This window comes from Chiloscyllium plagiosum, chromosome 9, assembly GCF_004010195.1.
Source record: "Chiloscyllium plagiosum isolate BGI_BamShark_2017 chromosome 9, ASM401019v2, whole genome shotgun sequence".
NCBI classification, from domain to species: Eukaryota; Metazoa; Chordata; class Chondrichthyes; order Orectolobiformes; family Hemiscylliidae; genus Chiloscyllium; species Chiloscyllium plagiosum.
Genome location: NC_057718.1, coordinates 92355355 through 92381240, shown reverse-complemented (window position 1 = coordinate 92381240; position 25886 = coordinate 92355355). Strand labels below are relative to the sequence as shown.

The window sequence follows — 25886 nt, the reverse complement described above, 5'->3', positions numbered from 1 at the left end:
AGGACATGACATTGCAACGCAATGGATTTTCTGATTAGTTCAGACAGCAGACTGTCTTACAAAATAGATGTAGCTGAAATCTGGTACTTGCTAAGCTCAATATCTCTTTATTCAAGTATTTATTTTGAATTCAATAGTGAATGAAGATATAGGATAGATAATACAACAAATGGAGAGCATCAACATGTCTTCCAAATAGTGATTGTTGTAACTATGAAATATTTACTCTGTGTTGATACTGGAGCTGAATCACTCACGTCACTGGCATGCATTTTAATTACATTGTAAACCAAACACTAAACATCGAAGTTCAATAACTTGTCGCTGGGCATTCATCAATATTAGCATAATTTGTAAGATTCATACTGCCAACTTTGCATGAGAGCACTGAGCCTTGCCAAATTTACTCCAAGCCAAATGTGGAACATAAAAGCATGGACAAACATGAAAGAAAACTTAAATGCTCAGACAGATTGGGAAAAAGACCCTAAGTACAAAGCCATCCAAATTGGTGGGATTTGTTCATCCAAAGAGCTCAGAAGACAAAGCAGCAAAACTAACAAACTAATAATTATAACCTGTTACATTACTGCATACTATTTTTTGGCACATTAAACATTTCACAATAAATCCAGTATGATTAGATGCAAAATAAAGCTCCCTACAACACATTGCGTTCTATTTCTAAGCTCTAGCCAGAATGCCCGATTATACGAATTGGTTGTTTTCTCTTTAACACACTTGTCTTTCCTGAGAAAGACACCAAGTTATTGATACTTATGTGCTCATGTCCAATACGAACTAAATGGAAAATTCCCAAATTGATTTCACTTGTTCACATAGTCAGTTTTTGAAGATTTGAACCCAAGACTTAGAGCTAAATGGCCAGAGTCTGACAACAAAAGATGCAAGATTTTGAAATTCAGAGCATTAAAAAACACAAAAGGTAAGTGGGAAGAGGATGGAGCTTGGTAGGGGGTGGAGGGGTAGTTGATGAAGATGGAGGAGAAGATGATAGGTCGGAGAGGAGGGTGGAGCAGATAGATGGGAAAGACGATGGAAAGGTCAAGAGGGCAATGCTGTGTTGGAGACTGGGATAAGCTTGGGGTTGGGGGGGCGGGGGGAGAAATGATGAAACTGGTCAAATGATGAAACTGGTCAAATCCCCATTAATCCTGTGTGGTTGTAGGGTCCCAAGGAAGAAGATGAGGCGTTCTTCCTCCACGCTTTGGGTGGTTGGGTCTTGTGATGGATGATGCCCAGGACCTGCATGTCCTTGGTAGAGTGGGAGGGGGTGTTGAAATGATCAGTCACAGGGCAGTGGGATTGGTTACTGCGGGTGTGCCAGAGATGTTCTCTGAAATGATCTGTAAGTTGGCGCCTTGCAGAGGAGACCAGAGCTAGGACAAATGTTCGGCACAACATCGTGGGCCGAAGGGCCTGTTCTGTGCTGTATTTTTCTATATCTGGTACAACGGATGCAGTACATGACATTTGCAGAGGTACAGGCAAATGTCTGTCAGATTTAGAAGGATCCTTTGGGGTCTTAAGACGGAGGTGGGGGGGGGGGGAGGTGTGGGCACAGGTTTTGCACTTTTTGTGGTGGCAAGGGAAGTTGCTGGGGGCATGGATCTGATAAGGGAGTCGCGGAAGGAACGGTCTCCCTGAAACGCTGATAGGGGTGGGGAGGGAAATACATCCCTAGTGGTGGGGTCTGTTTGTAGGTGGCGGAAGTGGCGCAGGATGATGCGATGTATACGGAGGTTGGTGGGGTGAAAGGTGAGGGCCAGTGCCTCCTTGCATTGGGAGGAGTGGAGTTCAAGGGCAGGGGTGCAGAAAGTGGAGGAGATGTGCTGGACAGCATCACTGACCAGATGAGAGGGGAAATTGCGGTTTTTGAAGAAGGAGGCCATCTGGGATTTTCTGTGGTGAAATTGGTCATCCGGGAACAGATGTGGCAAAGAGGGAGGAATTGGGCATACAGGATGGCGTTTTTACAGGAGGCAGGGTGGAAGGAGGTGTAGTCCAGATAGCTGTGGGAGTTGGTGGGTTTGTAGTCTATATCCGTGGTTAATCGCACTGGAGATGGAGATGGAAAGGGGAGGGTGGTGACTGAGATCGTCCAATTGCATTTGAGGTCGGGGTGAACGATGTTAGTGAAGTTGATGAACTGTTCAACCTCCTCGTGCGAGCACAAGATAGCGCCGATACAGTAACCAATGTAGTGGAGGAAAAGGTGGGGGATGATGCTGGTGTAACTACGGAAGAGGGACTGTTCCACGTACCCAACAAAGAGTCAGGCATAGCTGGGTCCCATGCGGGTGCCCATGGCTACCCTTTGATTTGGTCAAAGTGGGAGGATTGGAAGGAGAAGTTGTTAAGTGAGTGAGGACCAGTTCAGCCAGTCTGATGAGGGTGTCAGTGAAAGGGTACTGGTTGGGACAGTGTGAGGAGGAAGAAACGGAGGGCTTAGAGGCCTCCATTGTGGTGGATAAATGTGTACAGGGACAGGGTTTCCATGATGAAGATAAGGCACTGGGGGCCGGGGAAACAAAATTCTTAGCGGAGGTGAAGGGCATGGGTGGTGTCCCAAATGTAGGTGTGGAGTTCCTGGTCTAAGGGGGACAGAATGGTGTCAAGGTATGTAGACAGCAGTTCAGTGGGACAGGAACAGGCTGAGATAATGGGTTGATTGGGGAAATCAGGTTTGTAAATCTTTGGTATGAGGTAATATCAGGAGTGCGGGGTTTGCAGATGATGCAGTTGGAGGCTGTGGATGGGAGATCTCCAGAGATGAAGAAGCTATGGATGGTCTGGGAGATGATGATTTGGTGATGGTAGGTGAGGTCATGATTGAGGGGGCGGCAGGAGGAGGAGGAGATGTCTGCAAGTTGGCATCTGGCTTCAGCCGTGTAGAGGTCAGTGCCCCAAACTACCACAGCGTCCCCTTTGTCTGCTGGTTTGATGGTGATGTTGGGGTTGGAGTGGAAGGCTGCATATTGCGAGGGCGGGAAGTTGGAGTGGGTGAGGGGGGTGGACAGGTTGAGGTGGTCTATGTCACGGCGGCAGCTGGAAATGAACAGGCCAAGGGCGGGTAACAGGCCAGTAGGGGGTGTCCAGGTGGATGGGGTGTGTTGGAGGTGAGAGAAGAGGCCCTCGGTGGGTGGGTGGGTGGGAATGTTGATTGAAAAAATGGAGGTGACAGAAGAAATCACAACGCTTGGCGAACTCATTAATCCAGGAGCACAGACGATGAAGGTGAGACTTTTGCTGAGGACTGAACGTTCATCCTCAGTAAGGGGGAGGTCTGGGGGAATAGTAAAAACACGGCAGAGCTGGGAGCTAGGACTTGGGGTGGGGGCAGAGACTGCCACTGGAGTGGGCGTGATTATGGGGGTCGGGTGTGATATTATTCCCAATTCCTCTGCCTCTGCCGACCAACTCCAACATAGAAAATCCCAGATGGCCTCCTTCTTAAAAGACCACAATTTCCCCTCCCACATGGTCGACGATGCCCTCCAGCGCATCTCCTCCACTTCCTGCATATCTGCCCTTGAAACCCACTCCTCCCAATACAACAAGGACAGAATACCCCTGGTCTTCAGCTTCCACCCACCAACCTCTGTATACAATGCATCATCCTCCATCACGTCCGCCACCTACAAACAGAACCACCACTAGGGACATGCATTTCGGAGAGACTATCTACCATGAGAAAGGTCTCCAAGCCCTCAGTTTCTTCCTCCTCACGCTGTCCCAACCAATATCCTTCCACTGACACCCTCATCTGCTTGGCTGAACTCCCTTGTCAGATCCACGGCCCCAACCAGCTCTCACCCCTTTCCTGGCATCTTCCCCTGCCACCGCAAGAAGTGCAAAATCTGCGCCCACACCTCTCCCTTCACCTCCGTCCAAGGCTCCAAAGGTTCCTCCACATCCAACTGAAATTCACAAACATCATCTACTGTATCCGTTGTACCCGATGTGGTCTCCTCTACATCAGGGAAACAGGACGCCAACTTGCAGATTGTTTCAGAGAACATCTCTGGGACAATTGCACCAACCAACCCCACTGCCCTGTGGCTGATCACTTCAACTCCCCCTCCCACTCCACCAAGGATATGCAGGACCCGGGCCTCCTCCATTGTCAAACCCTAACCACCAAACGCCTGGAGGAAGGATTCCTCATCTTCCGCTTTGGGACCCTGCCACCACACGTATTAATATGGATTTCACCAGTTTCCTCATTTCCATTTCCGTCACCTTATCCCAGTCCCAAGCCTCTAACTCAGCACCACCCTCTTGACCTGTCCATTGTCTTTCCATTTATCCGCTCCATCCTCCTCTCCGACCTGTCACTTTCTCCCCCACCTTCATCTACCTATTGCATTCTCAGCTACCTCCCCCACCCCAACCCCAACTCCTCCCATTTATGTCTCAGCCCCCTGGCCACAAGCCTCATTCCTGATGAAGGGATGAAGATAATGACAAAAAATTACCAGACACATAAATTACATTCTAAAGAGTAAGAATGGAAGGTCCAAGTTCATTTATTATTTAATGCAAATGCCAATCAGTTGTCAAAAAAGTTTGGGTGAATGTAAAACTGTTTTTAGTACTAGTTGAAAAGCAACAAGGGATATTCCTATTGTCCTAACCAACATGCCTCTCAGAATCAACCGTACTAAAAAGCATATTTTCTACTCATTTGTGACCTGTGGGATTTAAGTATGTGAAATATGACTACTGCATGTAGCTGCAGGATAACTGACTATACTCCATACAATTCATTCATTGTAATGTTCTTAAGAAAGTTCTGTGTATGTCATAAGGCACTGTATAAATGCAAATTCAGTTTTCCTGCTAACATATAAGACAAGAAATTTATGCTATTGTTTATAAACATCAAGTAATCTACTGTCATACCTAATTTGTTCAATTATATCTAACTATAAATCAGGAGTTCTAATGATGAGAAATTTCAGTTTGGAGGACAGATTGAAGAAATGGGTATGTTCTCCCAGGAGATAAGACATCTAAGAGGAGATCTGATAGAGGTTTTCAAAACTATAAAAGGACTGGAGAGAACAGATAAGGAGAAACTGCTCTCACTCATAAAAAAATCACGAACCAGGGGCACAGATTTAAAGTGATTTGCAGAACAAGCTGATATAAGTTGAGAAAAATACTTTCCAAACAGCGAGTAGTGAAATTAAGTGAAATGTAATAGCATCAACTAAAACACTAGTATTCTGCATGCCATAAAAATCTCTACAGGATTCTCTACTGGATTAATCTTGCAATGGAGGCAACTGAAATAGCATGTTGTGACACACCTCTGTTCCTACATCAAACTTAGTCATTCTAATTAATGAGCTACCATATCATAAAACACTCAATCATCACTGTTTTCCCATAAGTCCATTGCCCACTTTGTGGTGCCTATGTCTGGGAACTTGCAGGCTATTTGTGGTGATGTGCACACAGATATAATTCTCACCACTCACATCATGAAAATGGGCATAAGATACTTATTGGCCGCAAAACTTTAAATGAACTGAAGTTTAGAGAGCATTAAGGATAGCAGACTGGCCAGGAAAGCATTAGATAACTGAGCCTGGAAGTGTCATGGGTGACAAAGACATAGTTGAGGTTCTTGGCATCAGATGTATTGAGATTGGGTAACACTGGTGATGTATGGAGACAGAATTAGGCCTGCTTTACAATATACAATGAAATTTTCAGGGTGGAATTAAACATTCTGGTTAAGCCTAAGACAATGGTCAGCAGTAATAACCTCTTCCACATAACCTCTTCCAGATCAAACATGTATCAGGTTTTATTTAGACTTCCATGACGTATAATAGTATCAGTCATAATTTACTTTGTAACCAAAGCTGGAAAAATCAAACAGGGAGAGGAAGAACAAGGAAGATGTGAGTTCAAGAATAGAGAATCAACAAATGATACTGCCAAAAAAGCTATAATAGCAATAACAGCAAAGTTATGTTAAATTTGCCTGAAAATCTCCTGTCTTTGCCTGTCTGATTCTGAAACTTGCAAATTTACGAATGTTGTAATGTCCATGATCTCCATTATAATCCCCTCCTGGTATCACAAAAATTTACAATGGCACAACTTGAGAGGTCTTGCTTGATTTTTCATTAACACAAATACATAATACATTTAAAGAATTCCAATCTTACTTGCTCAATAGTGGCTTCCTTCTCCTTCCTTTGTGATTTCAGGTTCTCACTCCAAATTGGCATTAACTTTTCAATTTGTTTTTCATATTCCATCTACGATACAAAAATAAAATAGACATTATTTAAACCTTTTCTTTTTCAACTTTCTTAAAGTTTTGCTTTAATAACATGTAATGCATGGTATGTGATTAATAGACAAAAATATAAATTGCTGGAAAAGCACCGCAGGTCTGGCAGCATCTGTGGAGAAAAATCATAGTTAAATGTTTTAAGTCGAGTGACCCTTCCTCAGAATTGATTCATATGCGATATGTGATTCATATATACTTTTATCACTCTCATTTCTGGTAGAGTTTGGATTTAGAATTAGTACATATAAGTTTTGATAAGTTAATTGTTACTTCATATACACATATCAGTCTTTCTGGAGTCATGATTTTATTTCAACCAGTCTGAGAGAGGGGGAATTGCTGAGGTGACAATGGGAATTTGTTTGCACTGGGAGAATTTAACAAGTGAACACAATAAACATCAAAGAGTATTAGCTTGCTTGCTGTTTAGTAAGATAAAAATTAATTTTTCCTTAGAAGAAAACCACGTGGTTAGAAAGGTTTGGTTCATTAGTTTGCAGAATCCTGGTTGAAGTCAGATACACAAAACAGTTTATGAGAGAGAAAAGAGTTAGTCATAGAGTCTGACAGTACGGAGACAGCCCTTTGGCCCAAATTGATCCATGCACTTGCCCATATCCTTCTAAACCTTTCATTTCCACGTATAAAATGCCTTTTATATGTTGCTAATGTACCCACCTCAACCACTTCTGCTGGTAGCTTATTTCAAATGCATACCATCCAATGTGGGGGAAAAAAAGTTGCTTCTCAAGTTCCCACTTATTCTTTTCCCTCTAACCTTAAACTGATGCCCTCTACTGCTTGATTCCCCAACCCTGGGGAAAAGACTGAGTGCATTCACCCTATCCATGCTTCTCATGATCTTCTGCACTCGTTTAAAGATCCTCCTTCAGTCACCTATGCTCCAAAGAAAGAAGACCTCGCTTGTCCAACCTCTTGCTATAATTAAGACGATTGAGTCCTGGCAATCTTCTGAAATCTTTCCAGTTTAATAATATCCTTCCCATTAGGTGACGAAAACTGAACACAATACTCCAACAGTGGTCTCAACAATGTCCTGTATAACTGCAACAAAACTTCCCAACTTCTATATTCAATGCCCTGACTGATGAAGGCCAGTGTGCCTTCATCGTTCAATCAATCTTTGGATTCATTCATTCAGAAAAGTTCAGAAATAAGTTACCTCCAATGTAAGGATTTAAACTTAATACTTCAAAACTAGAAGTGTTTAACTAAAACCCAAAGGAGTTATTCGGAGTTGACAGTCTAAATCAAGGAAGTGGCTACCAAACTCTCAAGACCAGGGATTGAAGGAAACAATAAAAATAAACCTATAGATGTGATAGAGAGGTGAACTCTCTCTGATGGTTGAGTACTGTAATGTGATGGCATTAGGATGAGTGGATTATACTTTTAGTCTGTGCATTAAAACCTTTTGAATTGCATTTTAAATAAAAAGAACTTGCTTTACTCTCATCTTTTTTTTTTGGATAAGCAGCTTCTGGTTTAATGTTGAAACCAAGTTTGCAGCATTGCATGTGTTTCAGTGAAAGGCAAATTAATTTTTGTTAAATGAAATGAAACAAAATGTGACCTTAGCAAATCAGAATCTGACTGGCTAAGTATTAGAAAAAACAAAATTGCACATTTCAACTGTGACATCTGAAATCAGTTCAGTTGAACACCACAGCTCCGATCTAGGCAATGGAAATACATCAGATAGTCAGCATGTCCATGTGAAGCAGGAAATACCATGTCAATTGAATGATACACGTGGTGGAACAAGCTACAGGTTTTCTCAGAGCATGAAGTCTAACCCTTATAGCTTCTCCTGTAAACTCACATCTCTGGATGCATGCTTTGGTCATAAAGTATTGGTGCTGGGTGCTAAGTTTAACTACTGCTATCACATCAGTTTGGCCTCACTTTCTTTCCCCTCCTCTTTCTCCAAGAAGCAAAGATATATCCTAATGGGAAACCACTCTGAAGAGGAAGGTGAGAGATGAATAATTAAAATTCATAGACACTCATGAATGGCAACAATAAAACACAAAAACAATAATAATTTTAACAGCAACAGTAACTGAATAGGTATATCATTTTAAACTGCTTCCTCCATCTGCTAAATAAAATGTCTTCAAATTGGTCATCCATTTAAGTGGTATAGCTCTATCGTAATGAGAATCTATTCTCAAAACTTACCCATCTAATTATCTTGAAATCAGGCAGAACAGAGCAAAAAACCTATCTTAGTCTGTATTATTACTCTTGATTTTGGAATGGTAATGGACTGTAATAAATACTTTAAAACAATACTGAAGGTCTGTATGAAATAAATATGATGTAGGGGTGCTGGTGTTGGACTAGGGTGGACAAAGTCAAAAAGCAAGTGACACCGGGCTATAGTCCAACAGGTTTATTTGAAAAAGTAAGCTTGACATCTAAAACTCCTAATTTAATTCTATTACCATATAGAGTTAAATGGATATGTGAAGTTCAGCCCCACTGATAAATACATTTCAGAAAGGTTTCATTACCCACCTTTGAACTTGCCCTTCAACGTTTACTCCATTTATGTAGAAAACTGCACCTGTAAGATATGCAATCCCCATTTCTCTTGTAAGCTAATTTCCAAAGTAGATGCTAACTGGTCTCTACTCTTCCTAAAATAATCCTGACCAGTTTGCATTTAATATAAGCTTAGAAGGTGTATTACCAGTTTTGGTTGAAACTAGCTGCTTTAGAAATACTCAACCACTCTCGAACTGTTGGTCTGCTTCAGTTTAATAACTTGTTCCCTACAAACGTTTGGAGACTTATTTTGTTTAAAAAAAACTCCAGCTTCTATTTTCTCCATCCTACATTTCACTTTACGATATATGTCTATACTGAATACATAATGTACATTTTAAAGTACCTTTGGAAGCAACAATGAACATTTTCACTGTTTGAGGATTTAAAAAAGCAAGAAGTAGAACAACAGCAGAGACATAAAACATAAATTTGAGTATTTAAGTAGACAGGCAAAACATAAAGCAAAAGGAAAGACTTAATTATATCTTATAAAGCAACCACAATGGCAGGGGTTGACACAATGTTGCCATATATAAGAAAAGATCTAAATGCAAGGGATAGGGTTCAGACAAGCAAAATGATGATTCCAGATTTAGAACAATTTGTTCTCATAAAATAAATGGGAGTGATGAGATTCAAGTTCACTTTAAAGTCACAAAAATCATTTAAAAAATTATTTAAAAGCCTGACCAGCTCTTTGATTACATTTAAGGCTATGTCTCCTGGTACCTCCAAAAAGTTCACATTGGCATACGTCTTCAACATTGAGTGCAACAATTTAATAGGAAGATCACACTCCTCTGTGTCAGTCGTCACCTCTCCCCCTTCATAACACCCCAGGTTCTGCATTATAGGGGTTGTTTTCAACTATACACAATTCTCATTCGCACCCTACCTAACACTGTCTCAGCTGATCTCCATCTCAGCTTATGATTAACTATGTCATTGTTTGCCTATCTCATTCTGCTCATCGAGGAGCTTGATCATGTTATGAAATTGTTACACTCAATGTCGGCTTTAAGTTGCCTGGGTGGAAGATGAGCTGTTTGTCCAGCTTGCATTAAGCCTTGTAGGCCTTAAACAGAAATACTGACATGGGAACATGGTGGTGCATTAAAGTGGCAAGCAACTGGAAGCTCAGTGTCATTTTTGACAACTATTGGTGAAAAGCCGAACTATTGTGAACTATTATTTTGCTGCACACAGGCACCTCATTTAAATAGTAACAACTTTCCATCCATCTCTCCATAACCTTTTAATGATCGTCAAGCATTATATGTTTTTAAATGAATTTATAGACGATGCTCCAACAATAGGCTGTAAAAGAGAATTCAAATTCTGAACATCCTCAGTTGAAGTGTGCCTGTTTTCTAACCTAGACAGCATACTCCACACTTATGCAAGAGATTGCCATCTAGTGCAGTAAACATGAAGCTAAATGAAGCATTGAAGAGGGAAGTAAATCAATTCATGATTTAGCAAAGCTTGCAGTTATAAAAGGAGTTAGATGTAGGAAAATTCTGAAAGGAATAAACTCTGTCAGATGAATTGCCCTTTGGGGGTCCTATGCTGTTTTTTGGTGATCAGTTCATATACAAATCAGGAGGACAAAATAACTCTTTTAATTAAAAAAGTGGCATATGCCTAAATTTCTCCAGACATCCATAATGAGACATTACACATTTCACAATCACATGATTGCATAATTTAATTAACAGTTAGTAATTACTAAGAAAACATTATGACCACTTGTTAAAAAAGTAATTTTTCCTCCCCAAATAAGTCTTGTTCCAACTTCAGCAGTGGGAGAAAAAATTAAATATTCAAAAAAAAAGAGCAAAGGAAATAGCAGAAAAGAATAAAAAGAAAAACAAAAGTAACAAAACAATGGAGTTGACGACAAAAGTGAAATGTTAAATAATCAATGACAAATAAAGTGGACTTTTCACTGCAAGTAGCACCAACAAGAAAAGCTTGCTGTATATAAATGATAAAAATACATTAATTGAGAAAAGCGGATGAGTGGATCCAGGATGATATTCTATTCACCTTGGAATTCTGAAAATTGTGTCTTTATTTTCTGGAAAGTATTTAGGTGAAAGGCCAAAGTCCACAGTGGATGACACAAAATGCGATGCAAAATTATGCAATTGGAATGCAGAAACTTCATACAGAAAGACATAGGTATCAGAAAAATGTTTTGGACTCAATAAGCAGCACTGGATAATTGAAAAGCAATTAACAGCTCATGAACACTGATTAGCATTTTTGCTTTTTCAGTCTTCACAGATCACACAGCAAGTCGAGCCTAATAATGTTATAGAAGTATCAGTGATTACAGAAATTTCAGTGTAATACACTGACCCCCGATATAGCATACAAGCATAATAATATTAAAAAAAGACCTAGAATAGATAAATTTATTTCTCTACTACTTTCCACAACAGATTTCATAAGTACCACTAATAAAGTGGCAAATTAATTATTTCACACTTTACCCTGCAAAGGCATATGCACAGTTTTGGTGCTCTAAACTCCCCCTTCAAATTTTCCTTTTATGACTTATATTTATTTTTCTTCCCTCAAAACCTTTTCCTGGGATTAATCTCACAATGAATATGCATGGTACAGAATGCTAGCATAAGTCAAGTAAATGAGAAGAGTGTTGAGAAGATGTGTTCTCATCCAGATGGTTATAGGGTCTGGACTCATTACCTGAAAAAGGTGGTAGAGTCAAAAACGTTCAACCAGTTTTAAAAAATATTTGGACCTGGAGTGCTCAACCCGACAAGCTGACAAACCAAGTACTGGAAAGTGGGATTAGGCTGAATAGCCTTTTTGGGCAACATGGATACAATGTATTATAAATTATTATCATTCCATCAACAGGAATGCCATTCAGTCCATCGAGCTTATCCCTCTTCAGAAATCAATCAATACCAAAACTGACTTTTGCCTTCAGTACTCTTGTCCAGAGAAATCCAACTCAGGCTTGGTGTGAAGTACTGTTTTCTGAAATTAGGAATAAAATTGTTCTTTAAGGGTTTACATGTGATTATTAGAATCAATGATCCAAGCAATGTTTATTTCATTCTATGTGGGTAACTAATGTCTGCTAGACAGATCATCAACTTCTTCACTGATAAATATCAAAGTTGTACCAGGGGCATGGGAACTTCAATCGTAGTTGCAGTGTCCAGGAGGTTGAAAGGAGTGAAGTCAAAAATGATGTTTCAAGGTTGCAAGAGTTCACCGGCAAGCAGGAAGGTGGTTTGAAGTGTGTCTTCTCAACACCAGGAGCATCCGGAATAATTTGGGTGAACTTGCTGAATCAGTTTAAACCCTCCCGAAGAACATGAGCCCTAGTAAGTCATTCTCCCCAACAGTATCCAAACTGGTATACTTGTTATTGAGGGGAATGGCCACACGAGGTTCGCTCCATTGCCTGCCGGTTCCCTTTCCGTCCCCTGACTATAACCCATCTGCCTTCTTTTTGCATCCGAGGTGTGACTACCACCCTGCAACTCCTCTCAATAACTCCCTAGCCTCCCAAATGATCCGAAGTTCATCCAGCTCCAGTTCCCTAATGCGGTTTTCATGGTGCTGGAGTTGCACTTCCCACAGAGGAAGTAAACAGGGACACTAATGGTGACCGTTATCGCCCACATTCTGCAGGAGGAGCATTCAACTGCCCTAATCACCATTTTCACTATTCGAAATTCTCAAAGAGACTGTAGAAAAATAAAAGAATAAAAAAAACTAGTTACCTTACCAATCCGGTGCACAGAATCTTTTTTTTTGTTTACAGGAGGATGCACGGGAGACACTACCCAAGTAGTGTTTCGGGTAACACAACCATCCAAATACAGAGAAACCTTGATTATTCAAATATCAATTACTCAAATTTTGGATAACCCAAATAAGGTCTCAAGGTCCTATAAAAACATTGCATCAAAGAGGTAAATGGATTCGGATTACCTGTACTGAAGAACATGTGGAAACACTGGCAAAGAACTAAGAAACCCAAACACCTCAAGCAACAGCAATTCTGGATATTTTTAACGTAAGCTCTTTGTAAAAGTGAGTGCTTTATTCCCGTCACTTTACTGGGCCATTCATGGAAAAAATGGCAAAGAAAGTAAACACATGCGCGAGGCAGTGCTTCTGTCTTTCTATCGCGACATTGAGTTAATTGGAAACTGACAAACGCTCTTGTGATTGTAAAGCGGTCCGTGACCTTGTTTTAATGCTGGGATTTCATATATTTATGTGATGGTAAGGGTTTAGTCCTTCTCAGTTTAATCTGCAATTTGCAGGATGCAAAGATTAATTTGTTTAAATAGCAGAATCATCAAAATTATCAATTTAAACAAACTCGCCGGTAGAGCGCACAGTGTTAGATCAGTATGGCTTCCCTTGTTTAAGGTCAAATCGATTATCAAAATAATCAATTATTCAAACAAAATACTGCCGGCCTGACTCGTTCGGATAATCGAGGTTCCTCTGTATATTACTTCACTTTCTCAGCAGTCCCGTTTCTGCTCCTACTCAGCATGTGCTCCACTGCTTCACAAGGTAAGTTTTTAAATCAGTGACTCATCTTCCTGTCAGCCCCCTGGTCGATGCTCCCGCTCTTCCTGCTGCTGAAACGAGAATTCTGTACCATGTATATTCATTGTGAGACTAATCCCAGGAAAAGGTTTTGAAGGAACAAAAATAAACTACTGGGTTCAAGCAAGATTATTATCAGAACTGGTTCAGAACTATGCTGAAATACATAAACTCCTACATCAAAAATGAGTAGCCTTAGTTGTGGAACACTTCAAGGTTGAAATCAAAAAGGCAGCATTCCAACAGCTCAAGGTTGATGCCCAAATACAAATCTGGAAGATAAGGAACACGTGGTGGGAAGAGAAAATATGAAAGATGCAAAATTCTGCTGTTCAAAAAGGCCTACATGGCTTTAATGAAGCCACCATTTATAAACCAAGGTCAAGTGAACAAAATTTCTTTCACTCACATGACAATGTTTCTCATCTCAAAGATGACAATGCTGGGAAAAAAAAATTATAAAGAATGCTTTGTGAACTCTTTGTGGCAGCTGACATTTTTTAGGTTATGTTCTGTTATAGAATCCATGGCTGAACTATCATCTATGAGAGAGCTACAGAAGCTAAGGAAATCCACCCAGAGACACAATTTCGGTTCAGTCCTGTCAGAGGAGATTCAAACCTGGTCTTTGCTGCTGACAAATCCAAGAAAAGTACCAAAAACTCCAACAGGAACTCTTCACTGCATTTGTCTACCTAATCAAAGTCCAACTCGGTACATCACAAGGCTCTGGGAATTATGTTCCAAAAATTTCAATCTCCACGAAACTCCATCACTATCCTGCGACTGGATCATCATGAAACAACGGGCAATGTCTACAGAATGAAATCTTAAATAAATACTTTAAAATCTGGACAAACATCAAGCACCGGGTGACAACCTCCAAAAATAAGTTACAATCTACCTGACAGTGACTATCCACCTCAAAGATTATGGATTACAGCAGTTCACAAATTGTTAACTCACCATCTTCTCAACAGCAATTGGGATGAGCAAAAAATACTTGCCGAAGCAGTTATGTCCACATCCTATGAACTGAAGAATGAAAGGCTCACTTGACAGTTAATCAACTTGAAAGGTAATGAAACCAGTTTTGTGAATATTAAAATGTGGTATATTTCAGTAGCCAGTCTGAGTAGCACACCAGAGAGAAGGAGAAATTAATTTCTAACAAGAACATTCTATTCCAGTTTCTACATCAACAATTCCCTGTGAAAAAGCAAATTAGGGAAATAACCACCCAGCAAGAAGTTAAAGATGTTTTATAAACTTTGTCATTGTTAAGGACACCAATCAACTATGGTGTTACGTTTGATTAGATTACTTACAGTGCGGAAACAGGCCCTTCGCCCAACAAGTCCACACCGACCCTCCGAAGAGCAACCCACCCATATCCATTCCCCTACATTTACCCGTTCACCTATCACTACGGGCAATTTAGCATGGCTAATTCACCTAACCTGCACATTTTTGGACTGCGGGAGGAAACCGGAGCACCCGGAGGAAACCCACGCAGACACAGGGAGATTGTGCAAACTCCACAGAGTCAGTCGCCCGAGGCTGGAATCGAACCTGGATCCCTGGCACTGTGAGGCAGCAATGCTGACCACTGAGCCACCGTGCCGCCCGAAATTTTTTTACCCTCTTTATTAACAAATAAAATCTTTCCTTTCACTCAGAAAAACCTTGCAACGAGCTCCGGAATTTTGACCTTATAACATTTTAATTGAAATGTTTGCTAAAGGAAAATGAAAGGTTTGTTGTACCTGACCAAGAAGGGTTAAAAAGAGAGCCAAATCACCCTTTGTCATCTTGTCACAACAATGTTTACAAAGCAATCCTCAAATTAACCCATACTTCATCATTCAATATTCCACTCTTCGTATATGTTGAACGACAGACTCTGGAATACGTTGAGCAGTCTCCATGACGTTGAAGCTACTGTTGGTGAGAACATACAACACTGGGTCAGCTCAGCATTCCGCAAACTATAGCAAGTGTTTTAACAAGACCTCCACATGTCAAGAAAAGTCTAACTGTATAGATCAGCTGTTGTCACCACACTCCTACATTGCAGTCAGGGCTGGACTGTGTCCCAGTGAAAAAAGAGTGAAGAGAAATTCCAGCAGCAATACACTGCCACATTCTCTGCATTCAATAGGAATGTTGTCAAACAAACACTCGTGTCCTTCTTAAAGCCAGCTCCACAAGCACTCAAGCAAAAATCTAGCCAAATCAACTTCAACAGACTGGTCTGTGTCTGGATGGCCAAAAATCACCTTCTGCTGCCAGGTCCTGTTTCCTCAACTCTCAAATAGCCAAACTTTCAAGGGAGAATAAAGAAATAAGGGCACTCTGAAACTCTCCTTGAAGCATGAAAACTTTGGCATGAATGACTGGAAGGAGCTTGCTATCCATCATTCAGACTGGCAACAGTATATCTAAATTACATCACACTTTGGAGTCGCAATGTCTTAATGATAATTGGCAGCGTAGAAGGAAAGAAAAGGAAGCAAATCCTGCACATTGGATCGCACTACCTCATGGAGGAGTGTTCTGTGCTGTTTGTCCAAAGATATGAAGTTCAAGGATTAGTCTGTTCAATCAGAACAGCCTACTGCAGAAATTGGCAACCTGGAGTGAACTTCATTCAGAAATCAAGGGTCAACTGATGACAACTTCCCCTTGTCCTAGTATGTTTGAAATCTAAAATGTTTGATATTTCCTATTTGACTTAATATCAAACATTCCTCTGAAGTAGCTGTTATTAATCTCCTTTTTAAACTGAAAAGTCCAAAATGTTAAAAAAAAACTTTTTCTCACATGTCTCAATGATGATGCAGCTACTCTGTATCAATTTTTTAGGTCTTGTACTAACTTACTTAAATTTGATTCCCTGCAATTCGGTCTTTTATCAATTTTATCTAGATCCTTCTATAACCCATTGTTACATCAATTGACTTGATACCACTTGAGTGGAAATGCCCTGCTCTTTTCCAGTTGCTAGTGAAAGCTCTAATGAAGGAAAATAGCTGCTGTGCTAGTTAGTTCTGCTTTACCAAAAACCCAAAGGCAGTACAGTGAAGCTCCTGAATTATTTATAATCATCAAAAAACACAACATCAGGAACAAAAGAGCATTCTGTCAGGGCTGTACATGTTGTGGTGCAATAAAGGTCTTGCCATCAATGCCAGACATGCAGTACAACTGAGGCATTTGCCCACCTCCTTGGGAACATCTAACTGAAATTCACTCTGGGCATTGGCAGTGCTGTTGAGGTATAGTTTAAAAAATGCAAAAAGCATACTCATGTTTAAAAATAATGCATATAAGTAACTAATCATCCAATTATATTAGTTATTTCAGCTGAGTGTCAAAAAGGGTGACACAATGAACAGCAATTTCATTATCAGTATAGTTGTCAACAGTGTAATTGGCCTCTTTTATGTAAACATCCAACAGCTGCTATAGAGATCCACTGCAAAGTAGAGACTTGCATAGGATTTAATTTCCACTCTCCCAAGACACAGCAGTTTTACATGAATCACACTTTGCAACGGCATATCGCTCATATCAATTTTTAGATATTCAAAAGAGATATAAATCAACCACTGAATACAAGAAATAAAACTATGTTTAAATACTTTCAGCATCACTATTGTGTCATTTTCAAGAATGATTTCCTAAAGTAAATGGACATTATAGAAGAACAATTCCAGTAGGTTTTCACTGTTATGATGCACACATTCAACCTGATATTCAATATGCAGTCAACAGAACTTCCTACGAACCACATTTTTATTATATTATTATCATCAACTTGCTTTATTCATATTAAAAATCACACCATGCAAAAAATGACCACTTTTAGGCACCACATAAAATGGCAATACAGTCGGTTCTGCTGGAATGCGTGTTTTTTCAACATGAATTGGCCATAACGCCATTGAAGAAATTCGAACATTATTTGTAGAACGTAAACCTTCCTCACTTGTATTGGCTTTAACGCGATTCCACAATGGTTTAAATGGTGCTGTTATTATGCGATTTTCTTATAACGCAGGATTGCACAGGAACGGAATTATTATGTTATATCAGAACAGACTGTAACCACATTTAATGAAGAGGATGGGCCCATGGATAACTGACAACTTAAGGAATGTGGAGATAATGGGACATGACATCAGTTAATGTTAATCCCCCCTTAAGAATCAGTTAGAGATTAGTTTAAGGGAAGCATGATCAATCAGCAACAATCTTCACCAAGCAGAGGCCAATCAGGATGTCACCGATAATGCTGTCGGTTGTAGCTTCAAAAGAGTGACCAGGGCATGCAAAAAAATTAAAATTATCCTGCTTCCAGCTCGAAGTGGAAGGGGCATTGGAAAGAGATCAAAAGATCAGGCGCCAACCTGCTTCCTAAGCTGAACCAGAAAGCAAAAGTCGTAATATGTCCATCGCTACCCTGCTTTAAGAAGTATTATCTGTAATATAAGTAAACTGTAATATAAGTAAGATACTGCACTACATTGTCTCCTGTTGCCTTATTGGCTAAAATCTCAAATGACCAATGTAATATTGGAATTTAAGCTTAATTTATACAATCCCTAAAGCTTGCATGGTCTCCCAAAATCTAAAACAAGATTAGCATGAATCATTTCATAACAAGGAAACAAAAGGTACATATAATGGGACACAAAAGGTCATCAGAAGTGTGTAGTCATCAGCCTCTGCCTACGATGAGAAAGCAATTGCTATTATCCTGCTATTCCACAGCAATATGGATGATTACTATTAAACCAGAAGTAAGAATGGTGCTCAATCAATGAGTGAAAAAGGGTAACGAAATTATCCCTGAATGTCAGTAAAAGAACTGATCATTGACTTCAGGAAGAAAGGAGGAGGACATGTCCCTATCTACAGAGGAACCTCAATTATCCCGATGATTTGCTCAACTATGTTATCCGGCATTTGATTATCTGGAATTCAATTATTTGAATGAAATACTCCCCACCCATGTCCTTTGGATAATCAAGGTTCCTCTGTACATCAATGAACTTAAGTGGAGAGGGTCAAGAGCATCAAGTTCCTAGAGTGACGATAACCAACAATCTGTCTTGATCATCTCATGTAGAGCTGAAAATGTGTTGCTGGAACAGCGCAGCAGGTCAGGCAGCATCTCGGGAACAAGAGAATCGACGTTTCGGGCATAAGCCCTATCTCCAGCATCTGCAGACCTCACTTTCTCCATCTCATGTAGATGCAACATCAAGAAGGCACAACAATGCCTCTTCTTCCTCAGGAAACTTAGGAAATTTGCGTGCATAATGACCCTCACCAATGTTTACAGATGCATCACAGAAAGCATTCCATTTAGGTATATAGTGGCTTGGTCTGGAAACTGCAATGCCTAGGACCAGAAGAAACCATGGAAAGTTGTGAACTAAGCCCAGATCATCACGAAGCCATCTATACCTTCATTGCCATGTAAAGCCAATCAACATCATTAAAGACCCCCCCACATCCCAATAATACTCTCTTCCAACCTCTTCCATGTAGCAGGAGATACAGAAGCTTAAACACATGTACCAAGTGGTTCAAGAACAGCTTCTTCCCTACTGCTGTTAGACTGCTGAATGGACCTCTCGAAGGTCAAATCTACAAGGTGATTGTGCATGTCCTTGTAGCCGTAGCCTTGTGTGCCCCACGCTCTCTAAACACCCTACAATCTGTATGTCCTTGTATGTTATGATATGCCTGTACTACATGCAAAACAAAATGTTTCACTGTATTTAGCCACGTGACAACAATAAGTCAAATCAAAATATGAAAACAATACTTTATTAATATAAACCCATTCTGGAAATTGGGTTTCATAAAGCAAGAAAATTGTTGGAGTCAGGTTAAGCTTTGAGAGAACTGGTGAAAAATTTTGTTCTGCAGTTGAATTGTGCAATGAAAACATACAATTTCTGTTTGATATCCAAAATGTACAGATCATTAAAATTGGTCTTGTGAATATCAATATCATTTTCCACTGCTATAAGCCAACTGATTGGTAGTTAATACTAGACAAGTTATATAACAGAATGAAACGTGGATGTATTTTATTTTAAATTTAAAGTGGTGGTCAATCACTGAAAACAGACAGACAAGGTGGCAGATTTTCTTTAATAATAAAATACATTACACAATCCAAGCTAAATATAAAATGAAATTTTAAAGATCTTAAAACACACAGGTTAACAAATTCTCATTACCTAATTATCACTTCACAGTGATTCAAATTTAGAAAATTATCCTTCTACATTAAATCTTTATGTTCAACTTAACTGCTTCACCCCAGTTCTTTCCTTTATCCATGAAAGTGAAATCTTTGACTTTGTCAATAATCAATATTCTGAAGATTCTGATTGAAATGCTGCAGGTACGGAAGTTTCATAAGCTAAACTTATACATTAAGATAAATGGATTTTCCTTGCACTGTCCTATATGCTTTTCCAAAAAAAACCTATATTTATATATCATCCATTCAGATCGCCTCCAAAACTGCCCTAAAAGCTTTCCATCTCTGGCTATTAAACTAAATTGAAATCAATCCTGGATTATTCTAAACCAAAAGCAACTAAAGCTTTTCAATGGCTATTCCACCATAAATGCCACAGCATAAACAACCTTCCATAAACACTTTGGGTGTTTGCAATCACCTGCTCTCTGCAATAAGGTGTGGTTCTGATACAATTCTCTAACCTGTCTTTTTCACCCTTCCCAAAAAGGAACCAACAAGCATATGCGCTAGTTTGAAATACAAACTTGAAAAGTGATATGCAAACTACACCTTTCATCACACCATTAACCCTTTGACTAATTATCAAGCATTGTTGTCACACAGTTGATGAAACAGAGAGTAAATATTGTCACAATTACTGTTATGATTATATGCTTTTTAAATAGTTTCTTTTGTAAAATTATTACATTAATGTAATCCAGAAAATATCATTTTTGCTGTAAAACAGTCTCATAGCCATTCTTCTGTGTGATCCTTGACAATGAGTATTAGAAGGTCCTTAATCATGTGGTTGAAAAATGAAAACCTGTGTTTACATACGTGCACTTGCCAGTATGGGTCACTGAATAGTAATCAAGAGCAGGAGTTCTGGCAGTCATTTCCTACATCCTGACACATGAATTAAGAAGCTTTATAGTATTTTACAAACACTCCAGTAGAGGTCAACTATTACAGCGTCAACAAGGATGCAAACCTGAAACATTCTTGGTACAATTATCTCAGTTCCATCCTGCACAATGCCATTACCAAAATGAGTCATCTAGGGAAATATATGTGCTGAGTTACAAAGCTTTTGCAAATGAAGCTGAATTAGATGATGTAGATACCCAGCTAATAATATCTAACATACATTTTATTTGGGAAAAGATTCCTCATCTAGGGGAGTCCAAGTTGAGAAATAATACAAACTGAATCTCTTGTACACCAATTTTAAATCTAAATTTAAATCCGAGACTATCAACATGATGACTACTAATAATAAAATCATCAAAAAAACTTCCTGTCGATGAACAAACACAGAAAATTGAATGAGGTTCAATATGGAATAACACCATCTAAAACAAATTCAATTCCAAATGTGTGCTGAAAAAATGCAGTGTGAAAGAAAAAGGGTTTCAAGTCCATTTTTATACAACTGATAAATCTGCACGAAAACAAAACCTTCATAACTCATATCTAAATTAATTAATATACAGTAAATACTGAATAATTTCTTGGATATTCATCGCTGATAATCACAATTTAATTCTACATGTTTGAATTATATGAATATCTGGCAAAAACAAAATACATTACACTATAGACCGACCATGCAGGTAGGTCCATTGTGTAATGTATTAGGGTTTATGTTTCAAATATCGAATCGCCTGCTCCTCCGATGCTCCCTGACTTGCTGTGCTTTTCCAGCACCACCCTTTTTGATCCTAGATTAATGCTAGGAAGCAATTTTAAGGGTATGGCCTTCATGTGCAGATCATACAAAGATTACAAACTACTTTGCTGTTTTGTAACTTCCTCTGAAATCGGCAATGAGGATACTGTCGTGTAATCACTTTCAGACAACTACTTCATAATTTAAAACCTTTCAATTTAAATCTACTAAATATCAAATTGTTGGACTAGCAGATGACAATCCTCTACCTTCATTTGCTTCAGTGTGTCTGAACTTGATGTTAATGCTGCAACTTGGGCTTCAATGTTTTCAAAATCCTTGAGCAATTGACGATTTCGAAGCTGAGCTTTTCTCTCCCGTTCACACAATTCTCTCAAGTAACTTTTCAACCTGGCTCTTTTTAGCCTGGAATTAAGAAAAAGAAACAAGAGTTTTCTTTCATAATGTTGAAAAAGCATTTCACAGGAGCTCAGAAATAGGAAAAATTAGGCTTACTTAACATCTGAAGATGGCAAGTCAAATCAATACAATTTTAAAATAATAATTCAGGTCACAGCACAAGTGGAAAAAATGATATCAACATTAATGCAAGGAAGTATGTCAATAAACAATAATGGCACATTTTGATATAAGCCCACTTATGCATGGTTGGTCTGTGGTCAGCAATTCAAAATTTCACTGATCATTTCTTTTTCCCTGCCTTTCCTGAAGATGCTCATCCTTCAGAGATGCAGTTCCATATGCAATAGCCTGTGGCAATTCTTCATGTAAATTCCTCAGTAATAAAAGCTACAGACTTTGGTTCTGGTGTCAAATAGCAGATTTCTAGAGCAACATTCATAAATTCCACAAAGCTTTTGCTGGACCAGACCATGATATCTTGAGAATTGCCTCATTTGACATCTGTGATAAGTTCCTAGCCTGAATTGGGCCAATCTTTGAAAACTCATATGGGATAATAACACACTAAATGTAACACAGGGCTGCAACTCTTATCTGAAGGGATGGATTAGCTGTTAAGAACGAATGAGACACATGCACAGGAGGAGTACATCAACTCAATTTTTAGAAACATATTTAGACGTCCTCTTTGAAGGAGGTTTCATTGCTTAACATTCCTGGGTTACTTCTCTAGAATCGTTGTATTAGATGGATTTAATTGAAAACTAAGTCTCGAAACATGAAGAACCTCTGGAAATCTGCTGTGGCCATGCCAACCAGTACTGCGGCAGATCAAGTAGATGGACACAAACTGTTTGCTCTCTTCTTGTTATGCTGTGACAGATGTTGCACTTTAATTCTTAGGAAACATGTATTTGGCAGATTAACTTCAGTATAGACAAATGTATCACATGAAGAGTCAAGAAACCACAGACTCTAAAGCAAAAGTTTAATTGGAATGAAGGAAAGATCTTGGCTCCTACTACATTTGCTAGAAGTAGCAAATTAGTTGAAGAATGCATAAAGGAGCAATTATGTTAAAGTTGCACAGAATATTGATTAGATTATACTTTGAGTTAGTACATAGTTCTGGTCTCTTTAATATGAAAGGGATATAGGGAAAACAATACTTACATCCACCGACTTGACTTCTTACATTTCAAAAGATTCTGTTCCAGCTCTAGTCTTTGTTGCTCACTAAAGAAAAAAATTTAAGAATGTTTTTGAAAGAATTCACAAACAACTTATGCGTTTTGCAGATGAGGAAACGGTCAATCATTGCTAATTGGTGCATTTTCCATGGCAAAAATCTTTATTCAAAGTCCATGTTGCAACCAATCTGCACTTTCCTCTCATAGTGTCATTTCTTTTTTCCCTTTACATTGGCATTCTTAAAATTATCCTGATGAGTGAAAGATGAAAATACTCACTTTCAAAATACATGCAAGGTTTACTATCAAGGAAAAAACTAATTTGATGTCAACCGAATGGTTTTAAAGTTGATCCAATCATTACAATCTCTGTAATTGTATATTTTTATTCATTCACAGTATGTGGGCATCATTGGCAAGGCCAGCATTGGCTACCCATTTCTAATTGCCTTTGAGATGGTAGCAGTGAACCGCCAAGTATTGTGCAATTACACATTTCATGAAATAAATTAATATACAAAACAAATTAAATTTTAGTTTTACACTTTTGATGTTATTACAGATGGAATCAACTACTTATAAACATGTGAATGCCAAGGTATTGAAGAAAAATCAAGAACAGCACATAGTATGAAAGAATAGCTACATTTTTCCAATACCGTAGCTTACTATGTAAAATCATGCACACTGAAACATGTCAATAAAGTTCCAGGGCACAGGATCTATTCCAGCCTTGGGTACCTGTTGTGGAGTTTGTATGTTCTCCCCATTTCTGTGTGGACTTCTGCCCGGTGCTCCGGTTTCCTCCCACTGTCCAAAGATGTGCAGTTTATGTCAATCAGCCGTGATACATGTCGGGTTATGGGGATAGTTTCAGGTTTTTAAAAGCTTATGTTACACAGTGAAACCATACTACACAATTCTTGGAGGATTGTGCTATTTCTTTTCTGAGTTCACAACCTACAATCACAACTTCATCACCTGCTACAATCCAATGGGACAACCGCATACATTAGTTCACTCAAAACACGTATACCAAACTTACTTTTGTCCCGTGTTTCATGCATGCTACCACCAAATCAATACCAGACAAAACTTCAGCAGCATTAGACATTATCTGCTTTAATGAGAATTTGATGGAAGAACAAAGATGAATGAACATTTAAATCTGAAAGTGAGACTATTTTCAAAAATTTAAATCCTAAATAGCTTTTATTATTATAAAACTGGTTTATTTCCAACAGTATTGTTCACAATACATTAGAGGGAATAGAATTGTAGAAATAGCATTATATCATGTAAATTACTATTCTGTGGCAGCTGTGTGTAATGTGTGTCTCTTTTATGTTACAAAGTTAAATTGCTGTGCATTCTTATACGCTAAAATTATTGGTAACATTTCCCACCTGAGTCAGAAATTCAGAAAGTTCAAATCCCACATCAATTCCTGAGCATGTTATTTAGGTTGACATTTCAGAGCAAATTGCATTATATTAACCTAAATTTTACTGTAAACAAGAGAATATCTTTCATCATTCACCTTGCTTACAGTTGTCCACAAATTTTGTGCTGTTACCAATGGAGATTTATACTCATTCACCACCAATTTGTGCCCATTGCAGTAGACTAAAGTGTGTGAGAACAAGAAAAATATCAGCAGGCCCTTCAACCAAACTGAATGATCTTAACAAATACAGACTGTTGAGCCAAAAATACAACTTGCATTTAAATCATTGTACATGAAAAAAATAAAAGCTTTGACATAGACATGAAATCAAGGGAAAGATGAAAATGGCCAAAGCAGAAAACAACTATTAAAATAAATATTTTTAAAGATCATCAACACTAACTTTTTGGACTGAGTGAATCTCTGCAACTTCCAACAGTATAAGTCATTATATTTTTATTAATCTTTTGTGTTTTAAATGATTAGAAATCATCATAAATTCACCACAGTGATCTCTATGCTGGTTCTATCAGCAAAGACTATAATAGGTCAGCCAGGTGAAGAAGAGTACATCATTGATAGCAACTTCTATTTTTATGTGAAATTATAATATTCCATGGCATCGTGTAATGGAAAGACGCCCCCTGGTATCCTGACTCAACATTTTCCTTCAGTGAGTGCTACCAAAAAGACATATTAGCAAATTATTGATCACATCTGCTATTTGTAGGGCACAAGTATGAAGAAACTGGCTACAAGCACTTTTTCCTGCATAATTATTTTTAAAGCAAGCCTTTTCAGATGGCTTTAAAAGGTGACATAATTTTATATTAAGGCAACATCTTTCTTATTTTCTTCCTTAAGTGTTTAAGCAAGTCTACAGGAATAAAAGAACAATGTGAAATTACCAAGAATCTCTCTCTTTGATTGTTTTCTAATAGTGATAGAACTTTGTACAACAAAGTATAATGAATACAACTGAACACTAGATGTGTATGATGATCTGCATGCACAGATTGTGTATTTTAATTTGAGGTAAAATTATTCTTACACTCCACTGGTATTTAGTCTATGTTGTGGTTCTGTTCGCCGAGCTGGGAATTTGTGCTGAAGACGTTTCGTCCCCTGTCTAGGTGACATCCTCAGTGCTTGGGAGCCTCCTGTGAAGTGCTTCTGTGATGTTTCCTCCGGCATTTATAGTGATTTGTATCTTCCGCTTCCAGTTGTCCGTTGCAGTGGCCGGTATATTGCGTCCAGGTCAATGTATTTATTGATTGAATCTTGGATGAATGCCATGCCTCTAGGAATTCCCTGGCTGTTCTCTGTTTGGCTTGTCCTATAATAGTAGTGTTGTCCCAGTCGAA

General features: G+C 38.8%; 1 protein-coding gene across 3 annotated transcripts in view; it reads right to left on the bottom strand.

Annotated features, from left to right (window-relative positions):
- kiz (kizuna centrosomal protein) overlaps window positions 1-25886 on the bottom strand; it is a 185247-nt gene that overhangs the window by 148950 nt on the left and 10411 nt on the right. For all 3 annotated transcript variants that reach the window (XM_043696537.1, XM_043696536.1, XM_043696535.1), the window contains exons 2-4: window positions 23059-23121; window positions 21732-21888; window positions 6207-6299 (exon numbers count right to left, since the gene is read on the bottom strand). In XM_043696537.1, coding sequence (XP_043552472.1) covers window positions 6207-6299; window positions 21732-21888; window positions 23059-23121 — 313 coding nt within the window. The remainder of the gene's footprint in view (window positions 1-6206; window positions 6300-21731; window positions 21889-23058; window positions 23122-25886) is intronic.